The sequence below is a fragment of the Scyliorhinus torazame genome, chromosome 15 (assembly GCF_047496885.1).
Source record: "Scyliorhinus torazame isolate Kashiwa2021f chromosome 15, sScyTor2.1, whole genome shotgun sequence".
Lineage (NCBI taxonomy): Eukaryota > Metazoa > Chordata > Chondrichthyes > Carcharhiniformes > Scyliorhinidae > Scyliorhinus > Scyliorhinus torazame.
In genome coordinates this window covers 174,191,739-174,213,790 of record NC_092721.1, presented here as the reverse complement: position 1 = coordinate 174,213,790, position 22,052 = coordinate 174,191,739, and the positions used below count along the sequence as shown (strand labels likewise).

At 48.0% G+C, this 22,052-nt stretch overlaps 1 protein-coding gene across 1 annotated transcript in view; it reads right to left on the bottom strand.

Moving 5' to 3' along the window:
* LOC140391997 (rho guanine nucleotide exchange factor 17-like) overlaps positions 1-22,052 on the bottom strand; it is a 570,574-nt gene that overhangs the window by 24,745 nt on the left and 523,777 nt on the right. The window contains exons 15-18 of the mRNA XM_072477120.1: positions 17,574-17,820; positions 13,927-14,013; positions 6,682-6,749; positions 2,936-3,084 (exon numbers count right to left, since the gene is read on the bottom strand). Of these exons, the coding sequence (XP_072333221.1) occupies positions 2,936-3,084; positions 6,682-6,749; positions 13,927-14,013; positions 17,574-17,820 (551 nt within the window). The remainder of the gene's footprint in view (positions 1-2,935; positions 3,085-6,681; positions 6,750-13,926; positions 14,014-17,573; positions 17,821-22,052) is intronic.

Sequence of the window (22,052 nt, the reverse complement as noted above, 5' to 3'; positions counted from 1 at the left end):
TACCAACAATCCCGAGTTCAAGGACCGATGCCACCTCCTGGAAACACCTGCCAAGTGTGCGGTCAAAGATGCGGCTCTGGAATCGGGCTCATCAGCCATGCGAGAACCCGCAGAACCAATGACGAGTAAGGTGGAGCTTCTTAGGTGGACAATCATACTCATTTCAGACCATAAGACGGTGCTCCTTCTCCCGGCATACAAGCAGAAACTCAAGCGTGAGAATCCAGCTAAGAAGGTTGTGCAGTGCTGGTCCGGGGAGACAGAAGAGCTCTTACGTGACTGCTTAGAGACAGTGGACTGGTCCATATTTAAGAATTCAGCGACCAACTTAAATGAGTATGCCACCACCGTCACAGACTTCATCAGCAAATATGTGGACGACTGCATGCCAAAGAAAGCAGTACGTGCGTTCCCCAACCGGAAACCATGGCTCAATCGCGAGATTGACTCCCTACTGAAGGACAGATCTGAGGCGCTTCAAGGCAGATGACCCTGACCTATACAAGAAATCCAGGTACGACCTCCGCAAAGCCACCCGGAATGCCAAGAGAGAATATCAAACCAAGCTAGAGTCACAGACTCTCGGCGGTTGTGGCAAGGACTAAACAATATAACGGGCTACAAAGCGAAGCCGAACAGTATCTCTGGCAGCAGCGCACCCCTCCCCGATTAACTCAATGCATTCTATGCTCGGTTCGGGCAGGTAACCAACAATCCGCTGGCGAGTGCCCCAGCAGCCCATAATTCACCCATACCCACCAGCACAGCTTCCGAAGTCAGATTGGCCTTCCTGAAAGTGAACCCTCGGAAGGCGACGGGCCCGGACGGGATCCCTGGTCGTGCACTCAGAGCCTGCGCGGACCAGCTGGCAGAGGTGTTCGCGGACATCTTTAACCTGTCCCTATTCCACTCCGAGGTCCCCACCTGCTTCAAGAAGACCACCATCATACCGGTACCAAAGAAGAACCAGGCAATGTGCCTCAATGACTACCGACCAGTGGCCCTGACTTCAGTCATAATGAAGTGCTTCGAGAGGTTCATCATGAAGCGCATCACCTCCATACTCCCAGAACGCCTTGATCCACTGCAATTCGCATACCGCTGCAACCGGTCCACATCAGACACCATTTCCCTGGCCCTACACTCATCCCTAGAGCATCTCGAAAACAAGGACTCCTACATTAGACTCTTATTTATTGACTACAGCTCCGCCTTCAACACCATAATCCAGCCAAGCTCATATCAAAGCTCCAAAACCTAGGACTTGGCTCCCCACTCTGCAACTGGATCCTCGATTTTCTGACCAACAGACCACAATCAGTAAGAATGAACAACAACACCTCCTCCACAATAGTCCTCAACACCGGCGCCCCGCAAGGCTGCGTACTTCGCCCCCCGTAAGGCTGCGTACTTAGCCCCCTACTCTACTCCCTGTACACACACGACTGTGTGGCAAAACTTGGTTCCAACTCCATCTACAAGTTTGCTGATGATACGACCATAGTGGGCCGGATCTCGAATAATGATGAGTCTGAATACAGGAGGGAGATAGAGAACCTAGTGGAGTGGTGTAGCGACAACAATCTCTCCCTCAATGCGAGCAAAACTAAAGAGCTGGTAATTGACTTCAGGAAGCAAAGTACTGTACACGTCCCTATCAGCATCAACGGGGCCGAGGTGGAGATGGTTAGCAGTTTCAAATTCCTAGGGGTGCACATCTCCAAAAATCTGTCCTGGTCCACCCACGTCGACGCTACCACCAAGAAAGCACAACAGCGCCTATACTTCCTCAGGAAACTAAGGAAATTCGGCATGTCCACATTAACCCTTACCAACTTTTACAGATACACCATAGAAAGCATCCTTTCGGGCTGCATCACAGCCTGGTATGGCAACTGCTCAGCCCAGGACCGCAAGAAACTTCAGAGAATCGTGAACACCGCCCAGTCCATCACACGAACCTGCCTCCCATCCATTGACTCCATCTACACCTCCCGCTGCCTGGGGAAAGCGGGCAGCATAATCAAAGATCCCTCCCACCCGGCTTACTCACTCTTCCAACTTCTTCCATCGGGCAGAAGATACAGAAGTCTGAGAACACGCACGAACAGACTCAAAAACAGCTTCTTCCCCACTGTCACCAGACTCCTAAATGACCCTCTTATGGACTGACCTCATTAACAGTACATCCTGTATGCTTCATCCGATGCCAGTGCTTATGTAGTTACATTGTATATGTTGTGTTGCCCTATTATGTATTTTCTTTTAAATCCCTTTTCTTCTCATGTACTTAATGACCTGTTGAGCTGCTCGCAGAAAAATACTTTTCATTGTACCTCGGTACACGTGACAATAAACAAATCCAATCCAATCCAATCCAATTAGCGAGTGATCGCCGAAGAAGAATAGGCCTGGAGACAAGGGGAACTGGCGCTGCTCTTCGAATAGTGCCAGGGGGTCTTTAATATCCACCATTTAAATGGAAGCAAATTGAGCAGTTTCTCACCAGACATGTGTTCAATTTCCTGATGTTTACTGCTCCCTGGTCATTGAGTGCATTTAAGAGGGTGAACCAAGGAACTCTTGCATCGTATGTCTTGAGGCATTTTGAATTTTAAGGCATATGGGTGTTTCCAGTCCTTGATCTGATGTTTCCAATATTCTAAGTATTCATATATTCTCTATTTATTTTATCACAATGGTGTCATGATTTTACTTTGGAGGCTGTGATCCATTAGCCTTGTGAAACTTCCGATAGTGCCAAAGCCCACAAACTCAATACACCAGCACTGCTCCAGTGATAGGACCGTTTCCCCTTTATCTTGCCCGTGATGTTAACTCGCTGGCTGAGGTGTCAAGCTTTACCTACTGAGCACAGTGGATCGGAGCTGGCACTCGTGCATGCGGATGATACCGGCCGTTGCTCCGCACTCACCTCCTGGCAAAACGTGGCAGTGTTGATGATGAGAATCCGGTTCTGGCATCCGCACCAAAGCTTTCCTGCCACCTGCACCATCTTGGTGACAGGATTTCCTGGCGATCCCAAGCACAACGTATGCGAGTTCTGCGGATCCCAAAAACTTCCTGTGCAGCGGGCATGGAGAAAAGTACACCAAAAAATTAGACCAACTGCTGTGCCAGGGAAGGAGCAAATGTTGGTGGCGATTTCTGGGGTGTTGGACTTGTCGGAGCTGCTGGTGTGGAAGGTGGCCAATGTGACCTCTCTGATTGCCCGACAATGGATTTTACCGAACTGAAGCTTGGCAGCGCCAGCGGGAGCCGCAGTGCGGTTGGGGGATCTGTACAAATTTTTACAGTTGGGAAAGATCATGTTCACCCTTCGGAGGTCGGAAGAGCATGTTTCTGTCCGTGTTTGAGGAGGTGGCCGTCACCAGGGGAAGGGAGGGGGTTGGAGGTGGTTTAGGGGGGAAAAAGGGGGGAAATTGACAAACTGTCGGCGGGATCCTCCGCTTCACCGGCAGCGCGCTCACGCCCGGGGATTTCCCGACGGCCACAATGAGAAACCCCACTGACCGGCTGCCGGGATGGAGCATCCCACTGCTGGCGGGGGCGCGCTGCACCAGAAAATGAGTGCGAGGTAACGGAGAACCCCGCCCTGCGTGTTTCATCATTACTTTGAGGTGCTCTGTCATCTTTGTATTTGACTGTGTTTCGAATAAAATATATATTTTTAAAAGGTTTTCCTGACAGGTGTAAATATTTAGGAGGCGATTTCCCGGGCCCGTCCGCCGTGGCTGCCAATCCTATTGTGAACTCTTGCAAGAGACCATAACTGGATTTGTGCTCTCTCTCCCCGTCCCCCCCCTAGCAATGTACTCAGGTTCATGCCGAGCGAGGGCTTGAACCCGATTACCATCCATTTGCATTCACTTAAGTGTGCCTAAATGGCAGAACGACATTCTTCTGGGAATGTCAGATGTTCCCCCCACCGGCGTGACATCCAGCAGTCGTGATTACCACACCGGGGGCGCAGAGGCCAGGGTAGCCCCCGGGTGGTCAGGGACATGTCAGGACAGTGCCCGGGGCCTCCAGGGAACCCCACTGGTGGCAGATGTTCCCACTCAGCCCCAATGCCGACGATGATGGAGGTGGGGGGGGGGGGGGGGGGGGGGGGGTGCGGGGAGGGCACACGGATGTCCCAACGGTGGCTGGGGGCCTTTACATCCACACTGAAATCGGGGCACTCTTTCCCGATCTCTGTAGAGCCGGGCTTGCCGCTCTATGAACCCCTGCCCTGCCAGTGTGACGGCGCAAAACAACCCCCCTGCTTTTTCTTTGACAAAGGCGGCATTGGGATTCTCTGTCCTCCCCGCAGCATGTTTCTCGGTGGCGGGAAGCAGCCCGCTGTTTGTCGGCGGCAGAATCTCCTGACCCCGCCACATTCAACGGGATTTCCCATTGATCCCGCCTCACTCTGCGGGTTGGGAGTGCACTGTCATCGGGACCAGAAGATCCCGCCACTGTGAAGAGCAGGAAAATCTCTCGCAAAGTGTCAGAAGACCTGGAAAGAAAACCTGCAGTTTCTCTGGGGAGAGACACGGCAATTTTCAGTCAGAACTTGACAGTGCCGTGTTTTGGGAAAATTCCAACCTTCGTCTTTCTGGATGCTGACCCATTTTCCTCTATTCATAAATATGTGAAGCCCCTATTGAATGGAGGAGAATATTAAGTGTGTGCTGTGGCTGTTTCAGCTCCAGGTGACAGTTTAATATTTGTCAACATGTCCTATTTCCAGTCTGTCCGCTTTCAAATTGAGCCAAGATTTTGACAACAGGAAACCACTCATCAAGTTGATGAAAATCCCATAAAGTCGTTTTTGATCTAAGTTACCCGGTCGGCCCATTTAGACAAATGTAGGCACGTGTTCAAAAATTAAAGAAACTTGCCTACCATGTTTGGTAAAAGTTCAATCAGAAATAGTTACATTATTGATTTAAGGCCTGAGTGTTTACAGATAAGGTTCCGTTTCCAATGAACACAGTATTTGGTGAAAGGCTGGGCAGGGATGTCCGGGGGGGAGTGCGAGCGGATTGGTTTACAAAGAGGATGTAATTTTAACTTTGTGAGATAGTGTAAAAAAGCTGATAGCAAATTTGCAACCAAATCTGCTGATTTTTCTTCCCACTTAAGTTAATGGAAGTAAACAGAAGAGAAGTAAAATGAGATTTGGTATCGCTGGTTTTATGCCATTACACAAATTAAAATTGATCCCCAGCGATTCTAAATTAGTCAGGTCACAAGACTGCGGTCCAGAATGGAACTGAACTCTGAATGATCGACCTTGCTGATGCCAGGCTGACTGGCAATTGCTGTGTAACAACTGGTTTCAATACCCTGGCGGTGTACAGTCCAATCTTTGTTACCCACTCCTCATGTCTCGTGCTTTCAAGTGTGCATCCCAGGAGAGGACAGGATTGTGCTGAGACATATCTTAAACTGCTGTCAATCGCTACCACCCTGACAGGACTTGAGGTATTCATCCCATTTTGCAGTTAGCCTCCAGGCAACAGCAGTAGGAGACAGATGTGTCTCCGTATTTGTCTATAATGTTTTTGTCTATTTGTCTATAATGTTGTCTTCAAATAAAGAAGCCTGCATTGTTGTTTCACCTATGCCTGTCCTATGATTGGCATATTTTCATCAAAGCAAAAAACATAACAGATTGGACCTGGCTGGAACGCATTCCCCAGCAAAACAGCCTTCCAACCCCAGTCCAGGGAGACTCATGAAGAATTACTACTTGGACATCTGGAAGTCCATTCTATATGCTGATGTTTTTTTCTATGTAAAAGGAAAGGGCAGCATAGGAACAAGAGGAGGCCATTCAGTCCCCTGAATTTGATCCACCATTCAGAGACTCTGTCGTCTGGGGAACCATGGGCTGGATTCTCCGGTCGCCGACACCAAAATCACGTTCGCTGAACAGCCGAAGAATCACAGTTCCTGATCGAATTAGGGGTGGTGCCGCTTTCAGGATGCACCGCCCCCTCCAAAGCGGCGTGCACGCCATTGCCTGAGGCCCACTCCCTGATGCTCCGCCTCCAACCGGCCGAGTTCCCGACGGCACGGGACACGTGGGGTCTCATCCGTCAGGAACTCAGCATGGCGACTGCGGAGTCAGTCCAGCAACGCCACAGTCGGGGAGGGCCGATCCGCGGGCAGGGAGGGGGACATTATTCGGGGCTGGGGCACTGTAATGGGGCGGTCTGACGCGCGCGAGCAAGCCGGAGGGGGAACTATTTCGTGGGACAGGTCCGCGAGCGGCCTCTGCCATAAAGCATGGCGTGGCCGCTGCAGGTGATCACCGTGCGCATTCGCCACCACGGACCCGGCAATACTCCGGGGTGTATCGTCAGCGGTGGCTGTTTTGCGCCAGTTTTAGACATAGCCCCAGAATCAGAGAATCCAGCCCCATACCTTTTGAGTGGGTCAATGCTTTTTGGAGAGATGGGGAAATTTTATTTAAATATTTCTGGGAATTTAGAGACTTTTTAAGAATCAAATGGAGATGTGCTTGCAGGTTAGTTCGCACTCCAATAACTCTTCTTGATGAACAACTGCAATCTTATCACAGATTTCATCTTCGTGAACCCAATAACAGTGTGTTCAGGGAGTACTTTGTAGTTAATTGATTAATCAATATAAACCCCTTAAACAAACCTGCATCTCTTTGGTAAACCATCAATTCGCCATTTGCCAGTGATACAAAAACCTTGTTGTCGAGGTATCTATCGGAGAAGGAAAAGAAGTGGAGTTAGAAATACTGTCAAACCCAAGGTATTTTGAATCAAACACAAATCCTGCACATCTTGGGACACTAAGGGGCAATTTTTGGCAGCACGGTAGCATAGAGGTTAGCACAATTGCTTCACAGCTCCAGGTTCAATTCCCGGCTTGGGTCACTGTCTGTGCGGAGTCTGCACGTTCATAGAATTTCATTTCATAGAATTTACAGTGCAGAAGGAGGCCATTCGGCCCATCGAGTCTGCACCGGCTCCTGGAAAGAGCACCCTACCCAAGGTCAACACCTCCACCCTATCCCCATAACCCAGTAACCCCACCCAACACTAAGGGCAATTTTGAACACTAAGGGCAATTTATCATGGCCAATCCACCTAACCTGCACATCTTTGGACTGTGGGAGGAAACCGGAGCACCCGGAGGAAACCCACGCACACACGGGGAGGATGTGCAGACTCCGCACAGACAGAGACCCAAGCCGGAATCGAACCTGGGACCCTGGAGCTGTGAAGCAATTGTGCTATCCACAAGGCTACAGTTCTCCCCGTGTGTGCATGGGTTTCCTCCGGGTGTTCCTGTTTCCTCCCGCAGTCCAAAGATGTGCAGGTTAGGTGGATTGGCCATGCTAAATTGCCCTTAGTATTGGGTGGAGTTACTGGGTTATGGGGATAGGGTGGAGGTGTGGGCTTGGGTAGGATGCTCTTCCCAACATAGAACATTACAGCGCAGTACAGGCCCTTCGGCCCTCAATGTTGCACCGACCTGTGAAACCACTCTAAAGCCCATCTACACTATTCCCTTATCGTCCATATGTCTATCCAATGACCATTTGAATGCCCTTAGTGTTGGCGAGTCCACTACTGTTGCAGGCAGGGCATTCCACGCCCGTACAACTCTCTGAGTAAAGAACCTACCTCTGACATCTGTCCTATGTCAATCTCCCCTCAATTTAAAGCTATGTCCCCTCGTGCTAGACATCACCATCCGAGGAAGAAGGCTCTCACTGTCCACCCTATCCAATCCTCTGATCATCTTGTATGCCTCAATTAAGTCACCTCTTAACCTTCTTCTCTCTAACAAAACAGCCTCAAGTCCCTCAGCCTTTCCTCATAAGATCTTCCCTCCCTACCAGGCAACATTCTGGTAAATCTCCTCTGCACACTTTCCAATGCTTCCACATCCTTCCCATAATGCGGCGACCAGAATTGCACGCAATACTCCAAATGCGGACGCACCAGAGTTTTGTACAGCTGCAACATGACATCATGGCTCTGAAACTCAATCCCTCTACCAATAAAAGCCTTCTTAACAACCCTCTCAACCTGGGTGGCAACTTTCAGGGATCTATGAACATGGACACTGAGATCTCTCTGCTCATCCACATTGTCAAGAATCTTACCATTAGCCCAGTATTCTGTCTTCCTGTTATTCCTTCCAAAATGAATCACCTCACACTTTTATGCATTAAACTCCATTTGCCACCTCTCAGCCCTGCGCTGTAGCTTATCTATGTCCTTCTGTAACTTGTAACATCCTTCCGCACTGTCCACAACTCCACCGACTTTAGTGTCATCTGCAAATTTACTCACCCATCCTTCTACGCCCTCCTCCAGGTCATTTATAAAAATGACAAACAGCAGTGGCCCCAAAACAGATCCTTGTGGTACACCACTAGTAACTGGACTCCAGTCTGAACATTTCCCATCAACCACCACCCTTTGTCTTCTTCCAGCTAGCCAATTTCTGACCAAACTGCTAAATCACCCTGAATCCCATGCCTCCGTATTTTCTGTAGTAGCCTACCGTGGGGAACCTTATCAAACACTTTACTGAAATCCATATACACCGCATCAACTGCTTTACCCTCATCCATCTCCTTGGTCACCTTCTCAAAGAACTCTATAAGGTTTGTGAGGCACGACCGACCCTTCACAAAACCGTGTTGACTATCTCTAATCAAATTATTCCTTTCCAGATGATTATACATGGAGGGTGGGATTCTCCACTCCCGCGCCGAAGTGCCAACGCCGTCGAGGTTCACGACGGTGCAAAATGGCCCCTATCCTGACCGATTCAGGGCCCGATAATGGGGTAGGAGCTGGGCCGCGTCATTTACACGCGACAGGCCTTGTCGCCGCGTAAAGGCGCTGCGCCGGTCGGCGAGCCACCCCCCCCCCGGCGATTCTCCGGTCTGCGACGGGCCGAAGTCCCGCTGCTGGAATGCCTGTTCCGATGGCGAGAATCAAACCACCTCTCTTCCCAGCGGGACTAGGCGGTGCGGGCGGGCTCTGGGGTCCTGGGGGGGGGGGGGGCGCGCGGGGCGATTTGGCCCCGGGGGGTGCCCCCACGGTGGACTGTCCCGCGATCGGGGCCCACCGATCCGCGGGCGGGGCTGTGCCGTGGGGGCACTCTTTTCCCTCCGCCTCGGCCACAGTCTTCGCCATGGTCAACACGGAAGAGACCCCCCACCCGCGCATGTGCAGGGATGACGTCAGGAGCCGCTGATGCTCCCGTGCATGCGCGGACTTCCGCCGCCCGGCGAAGTCCTTTCGGCCCCGGCTGGCGTGGCGCCAAAGGCCTTTCCCGCCAGTCGGCGGCGGGCCAACCACTCCGGCGCGGGCCTAGCCCCTCACGGTGAGGGCTTGGCCCCTAAAGGTGCGGAGAAACCCGCACCTTTGGGGCGGTCCGATGCCGGAGTGGTTCCCGCCACTCCAACCCGCCGGGACCCCCCCGCCCCGCTGGGTAGTGGAGAATCCCGGCCCAGGTCTCTGAAAAATTGTACTCACAATTATATTTGATAACTTTCAAAAGAAAAATCAGAATTCTCTGCCCTCTTATTTTCAGTCCTCTTTAATCTAAAGGCCTTTTCTTTAACATCACTGTATCCCACCGCATTAGTTGCTCATAAACACAGGAATTTTTGACATCTCAATGGAGAATGCAAACAGCAGGAAAATGTGGCTAGCTGGGTAGGCTACACAACATCAGGAAAAATCTCTAATGATCAGGATATCTCGCACCTCACTAAAAAGACTTCCTCTGAAATGCATACACTGATGATTTGAAGCATACCTTCTTTGTGTAACGAACTAAGCACTTTGAGAACTGAGAATCACTTTTCTAACATATCATTTTAGATTGAGATCCAAATTGACAAATTAACTGAGGCATTATTGAAGGGAATGATCAAAATTTGAGTCCATTCCAACTTCAAACATTATCATGAGTTCTTCCCAAGTTGCAGATGCCCAACTTGTCTTGATGTACGTGTGTTGAGTGAGATTGGCTTTGAGTTGGTTAAGAAGAAGAGTACTTCTTTAGTTTATATATTATTTATTTATTTGTTAAAAACGGTCATTATTATTTATATTGTTTTATTGTTGTAAAAGGGAAACATATTTGTACTGTTTTGTTTGGCCGAAAAAAAAATTTGAATAAAATATATATTTTTTTAAAAAAAGAATAGTACTTCAAGTCATCCAAAAACCATTTATGCCAGGAATTTCCTAACTATTCTTTCTGCTCCGCTGCCATAACATTAGCGGACATTTTGCAGAAACACGGTTTATCTACATAGCGGGGTTTATGCTGAACTTTCATTGTTACAGCGGGTGAAGTGTCAACGATATTCCCCATGGAAGAGGAGTGCAATTTACTCCCAATTGCCATTCTGTGCTAACTTGTTGCCCTGTACAGCTGGAGTGCTCACAAGCTCAAATCCTCTCACACTTCAATGGCTGAATGACTACATTCTGATATTTACATTAAGAGCCGAGCCCTTAGTTGGTCAATGATAATCTTCCTTCTTCCTGAAAAACAAAAGCCTAGATTTTCCAACCAGCCATTAACCTGTTAAAATACCACCCAAGCTGCAATTTTGGCATGTCTTTTGCAGGTCTCATCAATGCATCATCTTCTAACCAAATCCACCTTTATTACGAACAAGGAACAGGAGGAGGCCATTCGGCCCCTCGAGCCTGCTCCGCTATTTAATAAGAACATGGCTGATCTGATAAATCTGCACCCCGCCTACCCCCTGCTAACCTGTCACCCCCCTTGCTTACCAAGAATATGTCCACCACAGCCTTAAAAATATTCAAAGATTCCCTATCCACCACCTTTCAGGAAGAGAGTTGCAAAGACGCACAATCTTCTGAGAGAACAACTTTTGCCTCTATTTTTAATGGGAAACCCATTGGGCAGGATTCTCCCAACAGGTGGCTAAGTGCTGACGCTGGAGTAAAAACGGCGTCGGCGTCCGTTCCGGGACCCCATTCTGCGGCCCACAGGGGGCTAGGAACGGTGCTAGAGCGGCCTACGTCGCTCCAGCTGCCGATCCCGGCCTGAACCCGGTGCCGCGGGGACCGCGCACGCGCAGTTGAGCCGGCGCCAACTAGCGCATGCGCAGTGGCCTTCTTCCCCGCGCCGGCCCCGGTGCCAAATGGCGCAGGGCTACAGGGGTCGGTGCGGAGGAAAGGAAGCCGGGAGGCAGAGAGGCCGGCCCGCCGATCGGTGGGCTCCGATTGCAGACTAGGCAGGCCACTACGGAGCCCCCCCCCGGGTCAGACCCCCCCCCCAACCCCGCCCCCCCAGCCCTCTCCCCCCCACAGGCTGCCCCTGGACCCTTCAACGACGAGGTCCCGCCGGCTCAGAGGATGTTAGAACGGCGCCAGCGGGACTCGGCTTTGTGATGACGGTTGCTCAGCCCATTCGGGCCGGAGAATCGGCGCGCCGGCCCATGCCGGAGAGTCGGCGCATACCCCGACCGGCGCTGCGCCGACCACGCCGCCGCCGATTCTCCGACCTGGCAGGGGGTCGGAGAATTCCGCCCCTTTTTGTGACCCCTAGTTCTAGATTCTCCCACTGGGAGATTCATCCTTTTCACATTCACTCTGTAAAGGCCCCTCAGGATCTTATATGTTTCAATCGAGTTGCCTCTTACTCTTCTAAACTCTAACGGATGCTAGCCGAGCCTGTCCAAACTTACCTCATAAGACAACACACCCATTCCAGGTATTAGTCTGCTAAACCTTCTTATTTCTTATCTATTGCCAGTCTTAGGGTGCATTTTCCTGCCCTTTCCACTGGAACCTTCCAGTCCCGCTGAAGGCGACCCGCCCCCCCCCCCCCCCCCTATGGTGGGTACCTGGTGGTGTGTGGAATGGATGAGCCACGCAAAACACAACAGACATCCTGTGGGGAGGGGTGGAATCCCACCCAGAATCTCACCCCCCGCTCTGCTTTCAAATGGAACTCCTACAACACCACCTTCCAAATACTGATTTCAAGACGTTTACAGTCTTCCTTTGCCCCCCAAAATGTTAACTTTGGCCTGGATTTTTGCCATTGCAGAAAGGCTCTCCGTTGTGGTAAAAATCGGAAATGGTCGAAAATTTTATATTTCCCGTCTTCGTGGGGCCGTGTCTGGAATCGGGCTGCGGTTTGCGGAGGCTGCTGGCCCTTTAAGTCACCAACTGTCTCTGCTGAAGTGTGAAGAACAGGAGTGTGGAATCTGGAGTTTGTAGGTCAGAACAGGCAAGAGGTGGTCTGAGATTTGTGACGATGCTTGGATAACCAAGGTCCCATTTTTAGGGGTAAGGTAGCCTTTGGGATTGTTAAAAGTGTACACAACCACGTCTTTTTTTTACACACATAATAATTGGAACAGTCTAAATATTGAGGAACTGTTAAGGAGCTGCTTGACTGTCAATTCATCATCCAGCTGTCAAGGAACTGTTTGCGACCTATACAGCTGTCAAAGTTGCCAAGGAACTCGGGGAGTTCATATGGAGAGGGTATGAGCAAAGGGCGATGGGCATGAGTTGGTGCTATATTGGCATTGGGGCAATGAGGGTGGGTAGAGGGGCACTAAGTTGGCATAGGGGGTATAGGGGCCATGGGTGGGTGGGAGGTCATGGAGGGGGAATGGTGGTCATGGAGGGTTGGGTGGGATGACATGGGTTGGCATAGGTTGGCATGGATGGGGTATAAGGAGTATGTGGGGCTGAGGGGGGGGGGGAGAATTTTTCTTGCTTTTTTATTATTTTTCTTGCTTTTTTATTATTTTTAAATATATTTAAACTAAGTGCAGGGGCACAGGGGCAGGCCTTGCGCCCAGCCTACCTCAGCACCCGGCAGCCTGTGTATTTGTTCTGGGGTCACCCACCTCTGACTGAAAATCTGACACTCTTAAAGGTCGTGTTCGATTAGCCGAGAACTCTCCAAACTCTGCGGACACAACCCGAGAACAAAAATCTGGTCTTTGCTACAGAGTCCCAGCTCTGCCAGCATTCACAGGCTGTTTCCATATTTGCACACTCTTTTAGCATCTCTCTCACACTCTGCAGATCACAAGGTTTGATTTCTGTGTGGTTACTTTCCCTCTTTAACTCCATTCTGATCTTTTCGGATCTTTCCCCATACTATCATATTGCTGTGTTTTGTGTTTCTCTAAATGTTCCCTCCTCGTTCTTCCTAAACGTGTTGTACTAGATGCTCATCCTCACACCCATCTAGGAGTTAAAATTGGGACTTGTCACACATTATCTTAATTTAATTCATTCCTTCTCAGAACTTGAATTTTAAAAAAGAAATAAATTCAGAGTACCCAATTCATTTTTTCCAATTAAGGGGCAATTTAGAGTGGCCAATTCACCTACCCTGCACATCTTTGGGTTCTGGGGGCGAAACCCACGCAAACACGGCGAGAACGCGCAAACTTCACACGGACAGTGACCCAGAGCCGGGATCAAACCTGGGACCTCGGCGCCGTGAGGCAGCCATGCTAACCACTGCATCACCGTGCTGCCCCCTCTCAGAACTTTGATGCCCAAAGGAACGTCTTACTCTTCCTTTTTCATTAAAATCTCCAGTCTTTGATAACCCAAGCTCATCATCAGCTGTTTGCTGCTTCACCTCAGCTCCATTTTGTCACTTCATCATCTTTGGCAATGTCCAGCACTATGGGCGGCGCCCTTATTCTGGGTTCCCAATTAAAAGAACATCAAAACCAAGCAGATATCGGTCTCCGTTCACCCCCATGCTGCCTCCCAGTCGATGACAACAATGGAAGTGGGAAACCAAGACTGGAGAGGAAATGGCTTCCATTTTGTTTTGTTAAAGAGTGGGTCCAAACTAAATGGAAAACATTACGTTTGTACTTACAAGATGCACATGACGGCTGCGGAGTGCTGCATTTTCATACTATTCTTCCGGTTACGGATGTTATCGGACGACTGATAGACGTGAATGCTGAAAGAAGAGGAGGGCCAACATTACCGAGCTCGCACTTTACCTTCAGCACAGAAATCCTAATGTAACTTGTACCCATTTCAATAGCTTGTCGCATGGCTCAAATCAAACCCCCTCCCCTCTCCTCCTCCGGAGTCTGAAACCACCTCGGCTGGGACTTTATGACGATGTGCTGGGTTGGTTTGTAAAGTGTCGGAGAGCTGTAGCGGGGTGGCTCCCTGACTCAGTCACACGACCGTGGAAGTGCAGTGGGAATGGCAGCGGCATGGGTGTCTGATGAACGAGGGCAATTTCAATAATTCAAGGCCCAATGATCTAGTTCCTCACGCCGTCAGTATTTTGCAGATGGTGGAGTAGCCCCTCACTGCCCTGGGAGGGGCTTTCAGCTGCAAGGAGATGATCTACCTGTGGTTTCTCAGAGAGGTGACATAAACCCCCTCCCCCCCCAAGCTGGCTATTTTATCATTTTGTATTTTAGTTAATTTTCAGTCAGGCTTTCACTCACTCTTTACTGAGCGTCTTAAGTGAATCTTTTCCAGTAAAAACAATGATTCTTGAGTTTTCAGCCAGTTCCTGTCCCCGTTTTCTTCTTGGCTAACTGAAGCCAGCTTCGTTTCTCAGACACTATGCCGCTGACAAACAGCTCCTCTTATTGGCTAAGATCTAAGTCTAATGATGACCACAAAACCATTGTTGATTATCGGTAAAGCCCACCTGGTTCACTAATGTCCCTTAGGGAAAGAAATCTGCTGTCCTTACCTGGTCTGGCCCACATGTGACGCCAGACCCACAGCAATGTGATTGACTCTTAAATGCCCTCGGAAGCGGCCTAGCAAAGCCACTCAGTTGAAGTGTAATTATGGATGCTGACCCAGCCAGCGATGCCCACATAGAATTCCGACAGTGCAGAAGGAGGCCATTCTGCCCATCAAGTCTGCACTGATCTTCTGACCCATCCATCACCGTTCCATAAATAAATAAACAAAAATGTTCATTCTCCCTGCTCTACTCAATTCCAAGATTTTACAAGGAAAACCTACGGACCTTAAACTGGGGAAGGATCCAAATAGAAGTAAGTAGCATTGATATTGATCTCATTCCATTTGAATGACACTATAATGCCTTCAAGTAGTTGGGAAAAACACTTTTTTTTTGTATCTTCTCCTGTTGAGGTTACATCAGTTTAACTTGAAAAGCTGTAAGTAACTCAAGGGGGAATTATTACCTCTTCTCCTCATGTGCAACAAAATCCTAAATCTGTTTAAAATTCTCTCCATATTAAACATGTTGCGTTGGTGTAATACTCAACATGGCCACTTGGTGGCTTTGTGCACAATTCAAGGGCCGGGCTTACCTTCTCCACAAAGCCACGACTGGTTTAAATCACACACATTATGTATGTGACTGTAAAAGTCACAGCAGAATCCGGTTGGCAAGAGACACAAGCTATAATAATTACTCCAAGGCATGAGGCTCCTCTGCTGATTAAAGAACATCTGAGGTGACTTTAATCGAGTACATATGTCTCACAGAATTGAGAATGAAATGGCTGCAACTGAGGAGCCAAATTCTGGCACCTGAAAACTGGACTTCAATCTGTTATTCCCACCGGGAGTGACTCTGGGCCTGCCCTTTCCTTTGTTATATTGGCCAGAATTCTCTGGCCGTTGGGATTATTTTTTCCTGCTGACAGCATACCCAGGCCCACAGGTTTCCTGGCCACGTGGGATTGCCCCAAATCCCACTGACAAGCGGCAGGATGAGAGAGTCCCACTGCCAGCGATCGGCGCGTCGCCGGGGAATACGCAGCTGTGGGGCCGGAGAATCCGACCCATTCTCTCTCAGCTGTGTCTGAATATTTGAATTTATACATACTGCCACACTGCTTCATTTTCTCTTCGAAACAATTGATATTCTTCCAGATATGCAGGGTTGAAATCGTTCGACCATGTTCTCTGATACCATGCACAATCTGCTAACCTCAGCAAAACCTTCCAGATCACACATACGATTTATCAGGCGTCTTGCATTAATGCAAGGACAGCTCAAATGCTTTTGGCTTTCAATATATTTGATTAATGTTTTTCACTCCATTCATCTCCTGACTTTGGAACATATTATCAGACCATTTATTTAGCAGATCAGCATCAGCTATGAAATCATCAATGGAGTCTGTTGGAAGTAAAATTGTTTTGTATCGACATTAACTGTTAAGTCATAATTTTAGCAATCCAGAACTAATTGGACATATGTTTAAAAGGGATGAATGTTCAGGGCTTTGGGGGAAGAAGAGGAGAGTGAATGCAATTGGCCAGTTCTTTGAAAGTGGCCTTCCATTATGGGCCAAATGGCTGCCTTCATTGCTTTAATAATCTATGAAATTGTACCTTACTGTTTACCAGAATTGGTACAGTGGGTATGAGGAGTGAGTCACATGGAAGAAGGGAAATAATCAAATCCAAACTCAGACTGCTCTTTCCAGCCTCCCATTCTGCTCCCATTTCCTACTGCTCCCTCCCAAATCCCATTCTAACTCCAACTCCCACTGCTCTCTCCCAATTCCCATTTTAATTCCAACACCCACTGCTCTGTCCCACCTCCCATTCCAACCCCAATTCCCACTGCTCTCTCCTGAATCCCAATTTAATCCCAACACCCACTGCTCTCTCCTGCTTCCCATTCCGATCCCAACCCCCACTTCTCTCTCCCAATTCTTTTTCAATCCCAATTCCCATTGCTCTTTACCAAAACTCATTCTAATTCCAACTCCCACATCTCTCTTCCAAAACTCACTCCAATCCCAATTTCCACTTCTCTTTCCCAAATCCCAATCTAATCCCAACTCCCACTGCACTCCCAAATCCCATTCTAATCCCAACTCCCATTGCTCTTTTCCAAATCACACTCTGATCCCAACTCCCACTGCTCTCTCCCAAATTTCATTCTAAATCAGCTCCCATTGGTCTCTCCCAAATCCCATTCTAATCCCAATTCCCACTGCTCTTTTACAAATGCCATTCTAATCCCAACTCCCACTACACTCTCCTCAATCGCATTCTAATTGAAAACTCCCACTGCTCTCTCCCAAATCCCATTCTAATCCTAACTCCCACTGCTCTCTCCCTATTCTCATTCTAATCCCAATTCCCACTGCTCTTTTACAAATGCCATTCTAATCCCAACTCTCACTGCACTCTCCTAAATTGCATTCTAATTGAAAACTCCCACTGCTCTCTCCCAATTCCCATTCTAATCCCAACTCTCGCTGCTTGCTCCCAAATCCCATTGTAATCCCAACCCCCAATCCTCTCCCCAAATTCCCATTCTAATCCCAACTCCCGCTGATCTGTTTTGGGATGTCGCTGTGTGAGAAATATAACTGTAACCACAAGAAACAACCAAGATACTAATGTTCTCATCTCTCTAAGAATGTCATCACCCAGGCTCTGCTCTAGTGCTATTTTCCTAATTCAGCTTGGCCTGGAATTAAAACGATTCCATATTTTGCACCTTGCTTTAATTTACTAATTAATTCTCTGAATTAAAAAGTGACCACGCACCAGCCATCCTCTGTTCCGAGCCACATTGAGCTTTGGCTGACCTCAGGATCAATACTCAGAAGTTCCTCCAGGCTTGCTCTGGTGAAGGACCCTCGACTAGAACGCCTCATTGCCCGACCATCCATTGGACTGTCACTGTTCCGTGTCTGACATAACATGTTGGAATTGGCTACAAAATCAGACTCAGGTTCCTCTTCTGAACTTGTTGTTTCTGTTGCAAAATCCTTTGAGCTCGACATCTCCTCATCTGCAAAAGAAAATCATTGTTGTGGATTGATTGGTCGTGTTTTTGGCAGCAAGGTGAAAGGTGAGTCTGTCTAATTGACATTTTCCTCTTTCTCCCACACGGTAGAATATTAACTTTATTTCTTTCCCAATATTGCACCACTATTTTGTCATCAATTTTATGTTTGCTTTATATTTATTTCCTTTGGTACGCCCCACATTCAGCAAAACTTAAGCATTGCTGAAAAATACATTTTTTTCAAAGTTTTTAATCTATATTAATTCTCAGGGCCTTGCTCTTTGCAGACAGAAAGAACATATACACACATTGTGCCTGTTGCAGCCAGACAAAATAAGTGACAGCCATTTGCTGGTTCATTCCACAGGGCTTGATCAATCAGTCAAGCTGCCTGGTTTAAACTTTCAAACATAGCTTGGCAGTTAACTGCCAGTCACCATCAATTGGTGCATTCTCCATGATAATGCCTCAACCAATCAGAGCCCACTTGCCAACCAATCAGGACCCTCTTCTTATACAATATAAAGTTGTTGATTCCCCTGACATTGGTTTTTTTGTGATTGTCTTGATAAGTGCAAGACAAAAAGCTTCTTTTTCTTTTTACAGCAATACTCAAATTCTGTCCTACCAAACGACCATTTACAGTCAGCAAACTTAACAAGAGAGCTAATACAAGATATATTTTGAGGTAGGTCACTCTACACTGGTCACTAAGAGATATGTCAAAGTGGAGCAAATTCAGCCTAGTCTTGTAGGGAAGTATTGCTAAAATTCCCAGCTGGTACATTGCTACATGGTGAAACTGCAATATTTGCCACCATTCTATGGTGTTTTGAATTGGTGCACCCATCCACATCCATACTTCCCAAATGGAACCAATTTTGACAAGAAAATGTACCTTGGATTTGCACTTTGAACTAAACTCTAATTTTTTTCTTGGGTGAGAATCTCAAACAATTATAGTTTAAAATCATATGTGGGTATTTATGCCTAGAGGGCATCTTTCAACCTTTGCATGTACTTGTGAAGAGAGAGCTTGTTAACAGATGAACAAATGTACACTTTAATCATACGAACATATGAAATCGGAGCAGAAGTATGCCATTCGACTCCCGAGCCCACTCCGCCATTCGATAAGATCATGGCTAATCTGTTTGTGTATCGAATTCGACATTCTCATCTACCCCGCAATAAGCTTGCCTAACAATATAACCCCTCTATTCAAGAAGAGATGGAGGCAGAAAACTAGAAACTATAGACCAATTAGAACGAAGAACAAAGAACAGTACAGCACAGGAACAGGCCGTTCGGTCCTCCAAGCCTGTACCGGTCATGATACCACACTTGGCCAAAACCCTCACCACTTCCTTGTGCCATATCTGTCTATACCCATCCTATCCATGTATTTGTCGAGATGCCTTTTGAAGGCCGTTGATGTATCTAAGTTAGCTTCACAGAGTCACAGAACCTTTACAGTGCAGAAGGAGGCCTATTAGCCCATCGAGCCTGTACTGGCTCACTGAAGGAGCATTCCACCTCGTCCCACTCTTCTGCCGTATCCCTATAACCTTGCACATTATTTATTTTCAGTTAGCAATCCAATTCCCTTTTGAATATCTTGATCAACCTGCCTTCACCACACACTCTGGAAGTTCATTCCTGACTCCAACCACTCTTTGGTGAAAAGGGTTTTCCTCATGTCACCTCTACCCATTTTGCCAATTATTCTGAATCTGTGCCCTCTAGTTCTTGGTAATCTACTGAACATAGAAAATACAGCACAGAACAGGCCCTTCGGCCCACGATGTTGTGCCGAACTTTTGTCCTAGATTAAGAACAAATTAATCTGCACCCCATCATTCTACCGTAATCCATGTATCTATCCAATAGCCTCTTGAAGGTCCCTATGTTTCCGACTCAACTACTTCCACAGGCAGTGCATTCCATGCCCCCACTACTCTCTGGGTAAAGAACCTACCTCTGACATCCCCCCTATATCTTCCACCATTTACCTTAAATTGATGTCCCCTTGTAATGGTTTGTTCTACCCGGGGGAAAAGTCTCTGACTGTCTACTCTATCTATTCCCCTGATCATCTTATAAACCTCTATCAAGTCTCCCCTCATCCTTCTCCGTTCTAATGAGAAAAGGCCTCGCACTCTCAACCTTTCCTCGTAAGACCTACTCTCCATTCCAGGCAACATCCTGGTAAATTTCCTTTGCACCTTTTCCAAAGCTTCCACATCCTTCCTAAAATGAGGCGACCAGAACTGCACATATTACTCCAAATGTGGCCTTACCAAAGTTTTGTACAGCTGCATCATCACCTCACAGCTCTTAAATTCAACCCCTCTGCTAATGAATGCTAACACACCATAGGCCTTCTTCACAGCTCTATCCACTTGAGTGGCGACTTTCAAAGATCTATGAACATAAGACGCCAAGACGTCATAGACGTCATGTTGATCAGTTACTTGCTGCACAAAATAAGTTTGCAGAAAACCTCTTAAGAGGTTCTACTTTTAGAAGATCTGGAGAGCTATACTTTGGAATGGAGACCAGAGACAGTGACAAGTTCACATTCTGTTTCTGAGGATTTTTCAATGCCGATAGTGTCGGATACCGAAAAAACTATTTAAGAAGCATCATCTACAGAATTCTACCAGAAAGGAATAGGCATCCATCACGGGGACTGTCTCATTAAATTGTGGATATGTGTAGAAATAACATATCAGGGGATCTGAACAGTTCCTCATTCATTCCACTGTCCCTACCCCTCAGGATCTTGAATATCTCTATCAAGTCTCCCCTCAGCCTCCTTTCCTCCAAGGAAAACAGACCCAACTTCTCAATCTATTCTCATAGATTCAGGTCTTTATCTCTTGTGACCTCCTCTGGACTATCTTCAATTCCGTCACATCCTTCCGCAAGTCCCCGCTCCCCTCCATCTCCTGATTTACAGGTATTACTCAATTTTTTTTATTAATTTACAGGATGTAGGCGTCGCTGGTTAGGGCCAGCATTTATTGCCCATCCCTAGTTGCTCTTCAGAAGGTGGTGGTGAGTTGCCTTCTTGAACCACTGCAGTCCTTCAGGTGTAGGCACACCCACTGTGCTGTTAGGGAGGGAGTTCCAGGGTATTGCCCTCGCGACACTGAAGGAAGGACAATATATTTCCAAATCAGGCTGGTGAGTGACTTGGATGGGAACCTCCAGGTGGTGGGGTTCCCAGGTATCTGCTGCTCTTGTCCTTCTAGATGGTAGTGGTCATGGGTTTGGAAGGTGCTGTCTAAGGAACCATGGTGAGTTACAGCAATTCATCTTGTAGGTGGTACACATGGCTGCCACTGTTCGTCAGTGGTGGAGGGTTTGAATTTTTGTGGAAGGGGGAACAATCAAGCTGGTTGCTTTGCCCTGGATGGTGTCGAGCTTCTTGATTGTTGTTGGAGCTGCACTCATCCAGGCAAGTGGAGAGTATTCCGTTACACTCCTGAATTGTGCCTTGTAGATGGTGGACAGGCTTTGGGGTGTCTGGAGGTAAGTTACTCACCATAGGATACCCAGCCTTTAACCTGCCACGGTAGCCACAGTATTAATATGGCTAGTCCAGTTCAGTTTCTGATCAATGGTAACCCCCAGGATGTTGATTGTGGGGGATTCAGCGATGGCAATTCCATTGAATGTCAAGGGGCAGTGGTTAGATCCTCTCTTGTAGGAGATGGTCATTGCCTGGCACTTGTGTGGTGCGAATGTAACTTGCTACTTGTCAGCCCAAGCCTGGTATTGTCCAGGTCCTGCTGCATTTGGACATGGACTGCCTCATTATCTGAGGAGTCGCGAATAGTGCTGAACATTGTGCAGTCATCTGCAAACATACCCACTTCTGACCTTATGATGGGAGGTCATTGATGAAGCAGCTGAAGATGGTTGAGCCTAGGACGCTACCCTGAGGACCTCCTGCAGTGATGTCCTGGAGTTGAGATCATTGACCTCCAACCACCACAACCATCTTCCTTTGTGCCAGGTATGGCTCCAACCAACGGAGAGTTTCCCCCCAATTCCCATTGACTTCAGTTTAGCTAGGGCTCCTTGATGCCATACTCAATCAAATGCTGCCTTGATGTCAAGGGCAGTCACTCTCACCTCACCTCTGGCATTCAGCTATTTTGTTCAAAACCCAGCTGCTAGAGATGGCGATTCCTATGGATCGCTGAGGAATAATTCGAGTCATACAT